Genomic DNA, 13,032 nt, shown 5'->3' with positions numbered 1-13,032 from the left:
CTTCTCCGTATATTTCTTGGAGGCAGAAGGTTTCTTGAGAGCGGGTTTCGGGAGTGGTGTTGTGGTTCTTTGCCACTCCATTTGTACCTCTTCCAAAGAGGTCTGGTTCATATATTTTGCCATCTTTGGGTCCTTGGCAAAATTGAGCATTATCTTTGTTGCATCGCCAATCAATTGACGACGCTCCATCTCTCTTTGCTCCGCCTGAGTAGGCCGGGGCGGGCCATACTCTCTGTCTGAATCTTCGTTGTGATCCCAACCCGCATCTCCAGATGCAGAGGGAGTCAACTGATCATTGCCTGAAGCCATAGGTGCAGCGGAAAAAAAATTCGGGGATCGGATTTCCTGTAGAAGAGAAATCGGCCGTGCTCTGATACCACTGTAACAGACTTGGACACTCCAAGTCAAGAATCAACCGCGACAGCACCAAATAACCACTTCAAAACAATTCACAGATCACAATAGATTTGCACTGGCCTGGCGGAGTTCCATGCCTAGAGATATTGGCCCCAAAGACTGGCGCCTCTTTCGGTATTTCTTTTTATATTAATCATATCAAAGTACAAGAGAGTGGTTAGGGTTTCACTCTCAGACTCTGCGTTCAGATGCTCTGAGAAGTGAAGCCCTCACCACTTATTTAAAGATACAAGGGATGCCCAAAAGCAGAGCCCCAAAAGCTTTTAAAATAAAAAGCATTAGTTCTCTCTCTCTCTCTCTCTTAGAGAGTCTTTTCTCTTTTTTTTTTAATTAAAAAAAAGCAAAATTCGCGTCGCTCTTCATTTTCCACAAAAAAAAAATTAAAATCCTCCGCGATTTACGAAAATTAGGGTTTCTGGCAGAAATTAGGGTTTCTGCCGTCCGCCACGTCATCACTTTGTGACACTTCTCAACGCGATTTGCAAGCGAAAGAACACCTCAAGAACCTCAAGATCCTCAAGAACCCAAGATTCTCCCGAATCAAGGACCTCAAGACCCTCAAGAACCCAAGTTCCTCGCGAGCTTAAGACCCCAAGATTATAGTGCATGGTCGTCACCCGAAGCGGAATGGATACTTCACATACATGTGATGAGCATGAGAGAGGCAATGAAGACTCGTTCCCACCCGGAGATGATCTCTTCAACCCTCCCCCTTCGCCATCTACGCCAAACCCTATGGAGACAGTGGTCAAGCAGATGATGGCCATGATGGATAGACAAGAAGCAAATCGTCTTGCTCTTGCCGCAAAACAAGAAGAAAATCGGCTTGCTTTTGAACGCGAGCACGATGAACGAGAAGCTCTACGGGAGATTCGCCATCAAGAATTTATTTCCCACTTGCTAGCTTCGAAGACTGAACCACCCAAAGATCATGGGAGTTCCTCTCGTGGTGCAAGCCACGATGCGGATTCAACAACCCAGTCACCGAAAAAGTGACTTTCAGTAAGTATGATGGTAAGATGGATGCTACGGTGATTCATTCTTGGTTACATCAATTTAATGCTTATTTTGCGACAACTAAGAAAACAGGAAATAGCAAAGTTTTGACGGCAGCTATGTACCTTGCCGGTGATGCCATCAATTGGTACCATGCATGGCAAGAGGCACAGCTAGCCACGCACCTAGAGGTAACCAACGATTTCACGCCCCTCTCTTTTAGTTGGGCTGATTTCCAAGACAAGCTCAAGGCACAGTTTATGCCACCTCAATACCTTGCACGCTTGAAAGAGGATTGGCGTAATCTCAAGCAACATGGTATGCCAGTCATGTCTTTTTCTAACCGTGTTTTGCAGCTAGGCACTCAACTACGCAAGTCGAATGATGAGCGCAAAGAGGCTTTTCTCTTTGGGTTAGACGAATACATCAAGTTTGATGTTGAAGTCTTTGATCCCGCGGATCTCAACTAGGTAGTAGCAATCGCTCTCGCCCAAGAGATAAAGCACAACAAGGGAAATCCTAAGGAGAACAAGTCTTCTCAAGGGACATCTCAGAATTCTCAGAACACACAGAATGGTAAGAATGGTAAGAATGGTAATTCTTCTAGCTCTTCTTCCTCTAATTCCTCGGAAAAGAACTCTAACAATGAATCTAAGGGTAAAGCTAAAGCACCTGCAAAACCTAAGCTAACCCCTGATGAAAAAGCTTCTCAAGGAATTATAGGAGGATACATCACGGCGGAAGAACAAGTGATTTATGCTAAAGAAGGTAGATGTTTTCAATGTCATGTCAAGGGTCACATTAAGAAGGCCTGTCCTAAGACAGTCCCACCTAAAGAACCAAAGGCACCCACAACTACCACAAACTCTATCACAACACAACCTGCATCTTCTCATGACTCTGACACATACATTGATGAATCTCTCTTGAAGTGTTATGGTCATGTAAAAGGACAACGTTTTATCATATTGTTTGATCCAGGCAATATGCATGATGTGATTAGTCCCCCTCTTGTTGAGAGAGCCCGCCTAGAGGTTAGTCAGAAATCTCCTCTCGAGCTTTCTGGCTTCGCTCCTGGTATGGACTCCCTCATCACGAAGGAGTGCCTTGATGTGAAGTTTACCGTTCAACAAGCTTCTTTTCGTAGGAAATTTCTTGTGTCTCCTCTCTCAAGATGTGATATGATTTTGGGCATTAAATGGTTTCGTGAACTCAACGCTCTCATTGATTTTGAAGCTAACACTCTCATTTTACATGCCAAATCTAATTCCCCCCTCATCATTCGTGCTGAGGAGGGCTTGCATTCTTTGCCTCTCATCTCGCATGTACAGGTGAAGCGTGAATTACGACGAGGAGCACAAGCGGCATTCATTTATGCTGCCCCAGTTTCCCAGAACATTCAGGCTCCAAGTAAGTATTCGGAGTTGTTTACGAAATTTAAACATCTCTTTTTGCAGGATGATCTTCCACCTCGTCTCCCATCAAAGCGACCGGAGGACTATCGCATCGAGCTTATGGAGGGAGCGCGGCCTGTCAATAAGGCTCCCTACCGTTTGAACAAGTCACAGGAGGAGGAGTTAGAGCGACAACTCACAGAGTTGGTGGCTAGAGGATTCATACGTCCTAGTGTAAGTCCTTTTGCTGCCCCTATTTTGTTCGTTTGCAAGAAGGATGGTTCGTCTCGTTTGTGTGTTGATTACAGGGCATTAAACAAGATGATCGTCAAGAACAAGTTTCCGATGCCTCGCATTGAGTATATCTTGGATAGGCTCAATGGGGCAAAAGTTTTCAGCAAGGTCGATCTCAAAAGTGGATACCATCAGGTACGGGTATTCAAAGGCGACATTTTCAAGACCGCCTTTCGCACCGAGCGAGGGCAATGGGAGTATATTGTTATGCCTTTTGGATTGACACGAACTGTGGGTACGTTCAATCGTCTCATGGTAGGTCGTTTCGGCGACATGGTAGGTGTATGTGTGTTCATCTTTTTAGATGATATTCTCATTTTTTCTGCATCGTGGGAACAACATGAAAGAGATGTTGAAAGGGTACTAACTCGTTTGGATGAGTGTCAGTTGTACATTGCAGCTAAGAAGTCTGAAATTTTTTCTTACTGAAGTCACTTATCTGGGTTATATCATTTCTGCAGAAGGCGTCAAGCTAGACCCCGCGAAGGTGGAACAGGTTCGTAATTGGGATTTACCCAAATATGCATATGATGAGCGTTCTTTTCTTGGTTTATGTCAAGCATATAGTTCGCACATAGAGAATTTTGCACGCATTGCTGCACCTATGACTGATGTTTTGAAAGGGGTAAAGACTCGCCGTCAGCGCGTAGACTTGCCCGAGGCAGCCATTGAGGCTTTCGCAGCTCTTAAGGTTGCGGTGACGGAAGCTCCGTGTCTTATCCTTGCTTCTTGGGATGATCCCTTTGAGGTATGGACGGATGCGAGCAATGTCGCCATAGGCGCTGTGCTCCAGCAGCATGGTCATCCTGTAGCTTTCCTTAGCCGGAAGCTCAATAGTAAGGAAAAGAATTATTCAGTTTATGATAAAGAACTTGTCTGTCATTCACTCTCTTAAGCATTGGAAGCATTTTTTGTATGGTAGAGAGTTTACAGTGCGCACAGATCATCAAGCCCTCAAGTGGCTACAGTCTATGCCTAGTGCACATTGGAGTGATCGCCAAGCGTTGTGGTCACAATTTTTTGAGCAATTTGGAGGTTTGATTGAGTATGTGTCTGGAAAAGCTAACCTTGTTGCAGATGGGAGTCGCAAAGAACAGATTTTGGCTCGAGTCAAGAACCACATTTTCTATACAGGGTGAGTCTTTTGACAGCATGAAGAATTTGGTAAGTATTAGTTGCAGGCTCTTGCTTCCCAAGGGCCCAGCAACTATCTCATTCGTGATGGATTGCTCTTTTTTCGTCAGCATCTATGTGTGTTGCCCTCTCTCAGGCCAGCCATATTGCATGATGCACATGATTCTCTCACGGGTGGGCACAGGGGTATGAACACCACATTGGAAAAGATTGAACGATTTTTCTATTGGCCTAAAATGCGAAAAGATGTGTTTAGTTATGTCACACATTGCACTATATGTCAAAAAGTAAAAGCTCCTCGGGGTAAGCAGCAAGGCCTCTTGCTTCCGCTGTCTATTCCCGAGGGACCTTTTCAAGATATCTCTATGGATTTTGTGACTAACTTACCACCAAGTCAGCATTCAAGGAACACTCAATGTTTAACCATTGTTGATCGTTTCAGCAAATTCTGCATGTTGATTCCTTCTAAGGCCACAGTTACTGCACAAGATGTTGCACGATTGTTCATAAAGCATTGGTACCCCCTCTGTGGTTTGCCAAAGTCCATTGTTTCAGATAGGGATGTTAAGTCTACGTCCAACTTTTGGCATGCACTCTTTGAAAATTTTGGCACAAAGTTGAATTTTTCATCCGCTTTTCATCCACAGTCAAATGGTCAAACGGAAATTTATAATTAGTTGGCTTTTGATGTGTTGAAGTCTTATGTTCATGATCAACAGTCTCAACGGGAGCTCTATCTCCCATTGGTTCAGGCTATTCTCAATGATTCCTTCTCTTCTGCTATTGGTCGAACTCCGTATGAGGTAGCTTTTGGCCGCCGATTCCAGTCACTATTGACTCGATCGGTCAGTCAAATGCCTGATGCCAATGCTGAGAGTCAATCATTGGATGAGATTTCTGAGAGTGTCAAGCTTCGGCTAAGCAAGGTTCAGGAATCTTATTCTCGACAGGCTAACAAGCATCGTCAGGAGCTCTCGATCAAGGAAGGAGATTGGGTGTATCTACGAATCATGAAACAGCGTCTTAAGCAAGTTGGAAAGAAATGTCCTAAGTTATCTTTTCGTATGTATGGTCCATTTCCAGTCATCAAAAAGATTAATGAGATTTCAATGAAATTAAAGTTACCTAACTCATGGTCAATGCACAACGTTTTCCATGTTTCTTGGTTGAAAGTGTTTCAAGGAACACCTCCAAAGGACATTTCGGAAGAAGAAGAACCGGAGATCATCGATGAAGCAGAAGTCATGGAGCCGGAGCAAGTTTTGTTGCATCGGTTTCGCCATGGTTCGAAGAAACAAGTACGACAGTATTTTTTGAAGTTCAAAGATCGAGGAACCCATGAAGCGGTGTGGATAGACGAAGAGTTCTTCAAGGATTATCCAGAGTTGTTGGCAGACTACAAGGAAGCCATGCAGCTCGGTACCAGTACCTCACTTTAAAAACGAGGGGATGTCACGTGACACATCCCAACCCTATGTGTCCGTGGACAAGCTACACCATAGCAGGGTTTCCGTCAAGTCTAGTCAAGTTAGATTAGAAGTGATCTGGCACTTTTGTGAGTGAGTCTATTCGTAGACCGTGCATGCCCAGTCACTCAGTGTAGATGCATATCTTCTGGTTGCACATTGCATAAGCATAAGCATTCTCTAAAAGACGGAAAGCTCTCTCTTTCCCTAAGAACTAAAAGGAACCTTGAGCAATAAAGATCACTAATCTTGAGAAAATACAATATTCATTCCATTGCACCTACAGCAAATCATCATGCTTGTCATTCAAATCATCATGCAAATCCTGTGTGTCATGCTTGGGAGAAGAAGAGACTAAGAGAGTCTCCTTTTTCCGAATCTCTTCAATCTTCGCCTACACATTAGAAATGAGAGAGGAAGAATGAACAACGTTCTTGCGATCCAATCCTGTTTTTCTTTCTGCATACTTGCGATCAAATTCTTTGGCCTCCAAGCGTGATTGCTCGCGCTCACGCTCCATGGCTACCATTCTTGCTTCGTGCCACATTGTCATCATGTCCATCATCGTCTTGCACCAAGTCTCCATAGGATCTGGTGCAATCCTTGGCGTAGATGGGGAAGGGGGAGGGTCAGAAAAACCTCCTGGTGGAGAAAATTCTTCTTCGCCTCTCTCATGCTCATCACCTCCAAGCAAAGTATCCATTCCGCTTCAAGTGATGACCATCCACTGAAATCTTGGGTTCTTGTGGATTCCTGTGGTCTTGGGTTCTTAAGTTCACGAGGAACTTGGGTTCTTGGGGATCTTGGTTCTTGGGGTTCTTGAGTTCTTGAGGTTCTTCTTTCGCTTGCAATCTGTGTTAGAGAAGAATCTTCTCTTCACCCGAGTTCTTCTCTTTTCTTGCGGGCGCACCCCTTGGCGGCCTTGCGCTCACACCAAGGTTGCTTTTTCCCACCTCACGTCGATTGGCCGGCCGCTAAGTGCACGGTCCGCTCTCAATGAGTGAAAAGAGGCACAAGGGGAGGTTGGACAAGCCCTTCTTTCTTGGGTTTCCTGTCACTCTTCAAAAACACGATTAGGAATCGACACGCCCAAGAGAACTTGGGTTACGTGCGACCACAACAAGCAAAAAAAATTATGTGGTTCTTGTGGTTCTTTCCTTGAGTGATACAGAACACTGCCAAAGCTCTGATACCTATGTTAGGTGCAGCGGAAGTGAATGTTTGAACTTTGCTCAAGATGAGTGCTCCGAGCTGTGCTCAAGGATTCCTTTTAGTTACAGAAGAGAGAGCCTTCTGTTCCTTTAGTGAGAGAGTGCAATCGAAACAAACAAAGTGAATGGACACTGTGAACAGAAGTGCATGAGAGTGAGAGACACAGAGAGAAGAATACGACACCAGAATATTGTCAAACCCTCCTCCGAAGGCCCCACTCTCTATGGCGAGAGAGGTTTACTATGATTGCCCAAATCTCTACAATGCTTAGACTTGTCGACGATGACGATGACGATGATGACGACGACGAGACTGACTGGAATCTGAGATTGCTAATGGCTGAAATCTGCAAATCTTTATCTGCTGAATTCTGACTCTATGTCGATGACGATGTCGATGACGACGATGCAACAACGACGCGCTGACAACGCAGATGCTGAAATCTGCGTTTTCTGGGCTGAATCTGCAAACTTCGCGGGATATGACCGTGCGGCAAGGATCGACTGTGGGAAGGTGAGATCTGCGAGGTTCGGGACTTGTTCTGCGATGTCTAAGTGCTGAAAACTGAAAACGCTGGTGCTTGTGTTGGTTTCGTCGCAGTAGATCTGCAAAACGCTGAAATGCATGGCATATGCAAAAACACTGGGGTTGAAAATGGTCCTGCTGCGGTGAATCTACTAGCGCTGGGGCTTCTGCTTCTTGTTATCGCCAGGAATCTGCAAGATCCAAAAACGTTGGCTGATATGGTTCAAAATGATAGGTTTATGCTGTGGAGCAAAAACGCTAGGCCTCTTGGGGGTTCTGCTGAGAAGTTGCCTATTGAGCAAGGTGCTCCTGCTGCCTCTTCTGTCGGAGAATGCTAGCGCTAGGTTTGCTTATGTACAAACTTAGCAAAATTGCCCTACCTACTTTCTAACAAAAGTCACTAAAAAATAATAAGTGAAAAAGGTCAAACATAGGACAAAATAGGTCTATGCACTGTAAAAATACTACTTATGGGATCTGACTAGAATCTGATGGTCATGTTGTGTGCAACCAGAGGATATGCACCTAATCTAAGTGTCTAGACATGCACGGTCTGCGAACAGACTCACAAAAGTGTCAGATCACTTCCTATTCTAGACTGACTTGAATGAATTGAACCCTGGTCATGCTGTAGCTTGTCCACGGACACATAGAGTTGGATGTGTCACGTGACAAACTCGCAATCTTTCGCGATAGAACTGTGCGTACCTGTGGGGAATTAGCAATTAGCTAATCCGGTTTCTGTTCAGAAGGCTCTTGCCTTGGCAAACGCGCATAACCCCCCAGAACTGTACATATTCATCTGAGTAGCCCAACTAGTGAAGCATTACCGTATGTGCCAAATGGGAGAGAGAGAGATGCACGAGAGCAAATCATCGCGCTACATGAGACAGAGGAAAAGAGAAGCTTTCCATTAAAGCTGTAGACCTGCACCCACGACTCACATACACATTGCAGGTCACTTAGTGTAAAATTCAACCTCCTCTAAAATTGGGCGTCCCCTCTTCATGCTGGAAGTGGCAATACTACCCGGAGCCGCCATGTGTCCAATTTGCCCCTTTTGAGTTAATTCCCTAGTTCCCACTGACTTATAAAGTTGTAAGTGACTTTTCGAGTGGCTCAGACTTCATGTGGCGCGCACAGGCTTCCATACTCATCAGAATTCAATGCTAACTGGCTCGACCAGTTCCAAACTGACTGACCTAGACTCCCAATGTGAGAAACCCATTCGGCTGCAACCGTTTCACACTGGCCATGCAATGTCTACTTCCACCTTTTCAAGATTTCCGAGGAAAACAAGTCAAAATAAAATAAATAAAAATATGTAGGACATATTTAGAGAAAGCAACAAGAAAAGTACACCTCCTGGTGACAGATGGTTCCTTTTATTTCCTTGTAGAGAGAGATTGAGAGAGGCAGAGGTGTAGAGAGAGAGAGAGAGAGAAGGAGAATGACACCCAATGGAGTCCCAACCAATCCTCTCAAGGGCTCTCCACACTGTTGTCGATGTGGTATTTGCTCTTTTGATTGCATAAATGGATGTACACACATGCAATACCTCAATGCAAACTCTTCAAAATGGGGAATGTCACCGGAGTAACTCTTCAAAATGAAGTAACTCCGGGGCTGATTTGATGCACCTTTGGATCCGTCTCGATGAGGTGTTGTTGATGGCCATCGAGGGGTAGATTTGGGGTTGATTTGCACTCCCGGCGTGAGAGGAATCAAGGGCTGAAAGCTGGCTGCAAAAACGCAGCCGACCTGTCACGTAAAGCAGGCTGAAAATGTAGATGATGATGATCAGATGGTGGACAACAATGGGAGCACTCCATGCGGCGAGGGAATGGTCGAGAAGAGGCTCAATGGGGACCGGGGTGCCGAAGTACCGGGTTGCAACAGAGAGGCTAGTGTTAGCAGATCCGGGCCGCCGCGACCAACGAGCGGAAGGGCTGAAAACTGAAAACGTTGGGCTGATCTGCTGCTAATTGGGAACGTTGGGCTCTAGAGAGATAGAAAGAAAGGAAGCAACCTCTTTACAACTCTTTGATAAAAAATTCAAATAGCCCTTTCAACAAGAGAAGGAAGTCTCACACAAAAAGAGAAGCATGTACCATCTCTTATAAACATTATCTATACTTTTGGCTATCATATGGGCACATGAAATCTACCTCATTAAGCATGACCACACTGCAAAGAATGTTTGATGAAGAACAAGGAAGGTAGGGCTTGAGGATTTGCAAATGTGCATGTTTTTAAGGCTATATTCTTTTATAAGAAGCCATTGCTGTCAATATCTCCCCATTTTCTTGCTCTGAACATGTTGCTCCCATCATTTCCCTCAAGGTCGGGAGTTGAGGGACTCAGAATCGTAGCCGTCCATTGAGAGCACTTTCCTGAGCATAATCCTTGCTGCATGCATCAGATCTGCAGCACATCAGCATGCGGAATCCAGAGCTTGAGCCTCCAATAAGATACTGGCAGCTCAGAAGTTGAAATGTGATGAGGTACTGACACCTCACCATTCGTATGCGTAGATCTTGCTTTATCATGTCGTTGCCAGTGCATACTAATTCCTGTCACGTCTTCCTGCCACATCTGGCCTCTCGGCAGTCCCCCTCCTGGTACTTGTATACATTCAATGGTTACGATTGAGCTAAGATGAGGGGGATGAGGCCTAGCAACTTCATAAGATTGAGTTGAAAATGCAGAGGAGGTCAAGCTACGAGAGTCTGACTCAATCTTTGGTTCCAGAAGTGAACAACTGTGCCAAGCCTTCGAGGTCCAAGGGCTTTAAGGGAAAAGTGCCCCGCTCTACCTTTCCAAGGATGTTGATTACTATAAGACATGAAGGCTGAAGGTTTTCCTGTAGCATCGACCGGGCCCTCCTCGAGCTAAAACCAATGGGCATGCGAATATGGGGGCAGAGTTTAAGAAAGCCTAAGAGAGCTAGTCTTGAACGGAAGCCAGAGGGAAAGAGAGATAGAGAGAGATTTTAACGTCGTAGGAACTATCCCACGAGACGTCAAAGATCTATCTAACGAATCTCGAGCCCAAGACCTGCTCTGTGTGTGTGTGTGTGTGTGTGTGTGTGTGTGTGTGTGTGTGTGTGTGTGTGTGTGAGAGAGAGAGAGAGAGAGAGAGACCTGGATGGAGAGGAGGGGAGCAGAGCCTTCATGGAGGCGCGAGTAGGAAGCCCAGCGCGTGAGATGCACATAATAGGCCTGCATGTCGAAGCTGCTTCGCTCCAGCTCCGCAAACGCTACTCCATGAATGCGTGCCTCCACGAACTCGGCGCCCTCGTCATAGCAGGCCACCACCAAGCGCCCGTCTTGGCCTTCCGCAAGGCGGCCGGCAAACGGATAAAAGACGGCCAACGCCTGCGATAGGCTGCTCTGCAAAGTACTGATGAAGAGCGAGTACTCGTCTCCTCCGGCCAGGCGTGGGTAGAAGAGCACCCTTCTGTTGTAGGTGTAGTCTCGCAGCAGCACATCGCAGGGCGACAGCGGCAGCAAGGGCTGCTGGGAAGGGCAGGCGGGCTTGACAAGGCAGGTATGAATGATGTCCACTCTCACAGTGCTGTCCTCCATCTCTTTTGTCTGCAAAATATCGTGTAGAGGATGCTTGAGCCTTGTGTGTTCGTGAGATCTCGCGACTCAGACTCGAGCGCGCACCCACACACGCACACCTTTCCAGGCCTGAGCATGAAGCTCCGATTTAGAATTTTGCTTTGGGAAAAAGCAAAAGGACACGTTGAAAATTTACAAATGAGTGAACTGCCTCTTAACCGGCTAAGAGGCAGTTCGCGCGAGCTGGGGTTAACCCCCATTTGAGTAGCTCAGCAAACTCTGCCGGCAACTTGTAGCTCTGCCACACACACAGTCCACACGACACTAGCAGGAAAACACAAGGGGCAATTTCGTGACAAAAAAACTCACGTCAGCTCAACTATGGTCTGTAGCAGGCGAAACCCCTCTAAAATTGTAAAATACTAGCTAGATTCCAAGCTCACCTTGAAGAAAATCGAGAAATTTTAAAATTCTATCAACAACTGCTTCAATTTTGAGCTAACTATTGAAAACGTTATAAGTTTGCCCTTATTCTCTTTGGTTAAAACAAGCGATTTTGACAAGCCCTACAACAAAGGGAGGGCGGCTTTTCTTTTCGAGCCAAAACTGAAAGCGAAAGTTTCCTTTCTAAAGAAAATTTAGCACTACATACAAAAAACTTACAAGATTTCCTATGGAAGGTGCTATGGACATCTATTTTTATTTGGATAAAAGTATTCACAAGAGGGATATGCTCTTATAGATGTTCAAATTGCAAAGTGGCAAGTGAGGATCTCCTCCACTTATTCCAAAAGTGTTCAATTACGAGAGGTCTAGCGAGCAAAATTTGCAAATGGGTACAAAAGACTTGGAAGATCTTCTTTTTCAAGGACGACTTACTTCTGGCATGTAAGATCTGGAAAATCAAGTCGTCTCAATATGTACTCAAATTGTCTACTTCTGCTACTTCAAACAAGTTTGGTAGGAAAGGAACCAACGTATCTCTGAAAGACCTTCATTATGCAAGAAAGGAGGGAAGTGATCATCTCCATTGGAAAACACAAGAGCTCTGAAGATTGAAATCAAGCAATCAAAGATATCAGAGTGAAAAGCTACAAGTCGGTGGCTTTTAACTCATCTAGAGTGAATTTTTGGTCGACATCATTCAGAATCTTCGTCCAAGCTACCCACATTACTTTGCTTTCATCATACCATACTCGCAGTTGATCTATGATCTTGATGTAGCACTACTGATCAACTGGTTTGTTATGCTTTAGGTAAAAAGCAAAAAAAAAAAAGGAAAGTTCATCCTCCTTGATTGGTAATGCATACATGAGGATTGGTGAATCAAGGACACAAACTCAATGAAATTCATGACAATTTGGTTTTCTACTGCAACATTTTTGTGAAGATTTGAATGAGATGATACAAACTCTTCAAATTCAGCTCATGCTCTCTAAGTGTCATGCGTGTCTTCGCCACCTTGCTACTAGTCGTGTTGTTCTCTAGCAGCATCTTAATCTTCTGATCCAGTATTCCTCAACCAATTTGCAGTTTCACTAACATGGCTTTAATCTCTGTTTGGTATCCTTCATGCATTTGTATGTCAGTTTGTCTCCTAGAAGCATCTCCAACTATATTCCAATGCTTTGTAGATTAATTGTGGATAGTTGCTTCACATGGGGATTGACAATCACATCATTATTTGTCAAAAACCATTTCGATACTCTCTTTAGTACTTGGATGCAAACTAGGATGCGACGTGACACCAAAGAGCAAGAGTAGATTAATAAACAAAAAATATAGAGTACACAGAATTGATACATGGAATAGGGAACCTATATTGATGTAAGATAGTGATTACATGAAGAGCATAGCTCATACCAAATCTCATGGCAATAGATGTGTCATTGGTCAGCTACACACCACACTCATTAGTTGGAATATTTCCCAATACAAGGGAATACCCTCAAAGGAGAGAGTATGCCAGGTCTGCTAGATAGAGCCACAAATAGAGGAGCAATATATCTACCATTGCATAGCATATTA

The 13,032-nt window shown here is 44.7% G+C and overlaps 1 protein-coding gene across 2 annotated transcripts in view; it reads right to left on the bottom strand.

Moving 5' to 3' along the window:
* Positions 1-11,163, bottom strand: part of LOC147427871 (shikimate O-hydroxycinnamoyltransferase-like) — a 41,632-nt gene extending 30,469 nt beyond the window's left edge. The window contains exon 1 of one of the 2 annotated variants that reach the window (XM_086496414.1): positions 10,582-11,163. In XM_086496414.1, coding sequence (XP_086352540.1) covers positions 10,582-11,025 — 444 coding nt within the window. In that variant the 5' untranslated portion in view covers positions 11,026-11,163. The remainder of the gene's footprint in view (positions 1-10,581) is intronic. The other variant, XM_086496413.1, reaches the window with a different exon arrangement.
* Positions 11,164-13,032: the final 1,869 nt, after the last annotated feature.

The sequence above is a fragment of the Adiantum capillus-veneris genome, chromosome 23 (genome assembly GCF_014529385.1).
Source record: "Adiantum capillus-veneris isolate H3 chromosome 23, ASM1452938v2, whole genome shotgun sequence".
NCBI lineage: Eukaryota > Viridiplantae > Streptophyta > Polypodiopsida > Polypodiales > Pteridaceae > Adiantum > Adiantum capillus-veneris.
This window is presented reverse-complemented; position numbering and strand designations above follow the sequence as displayed.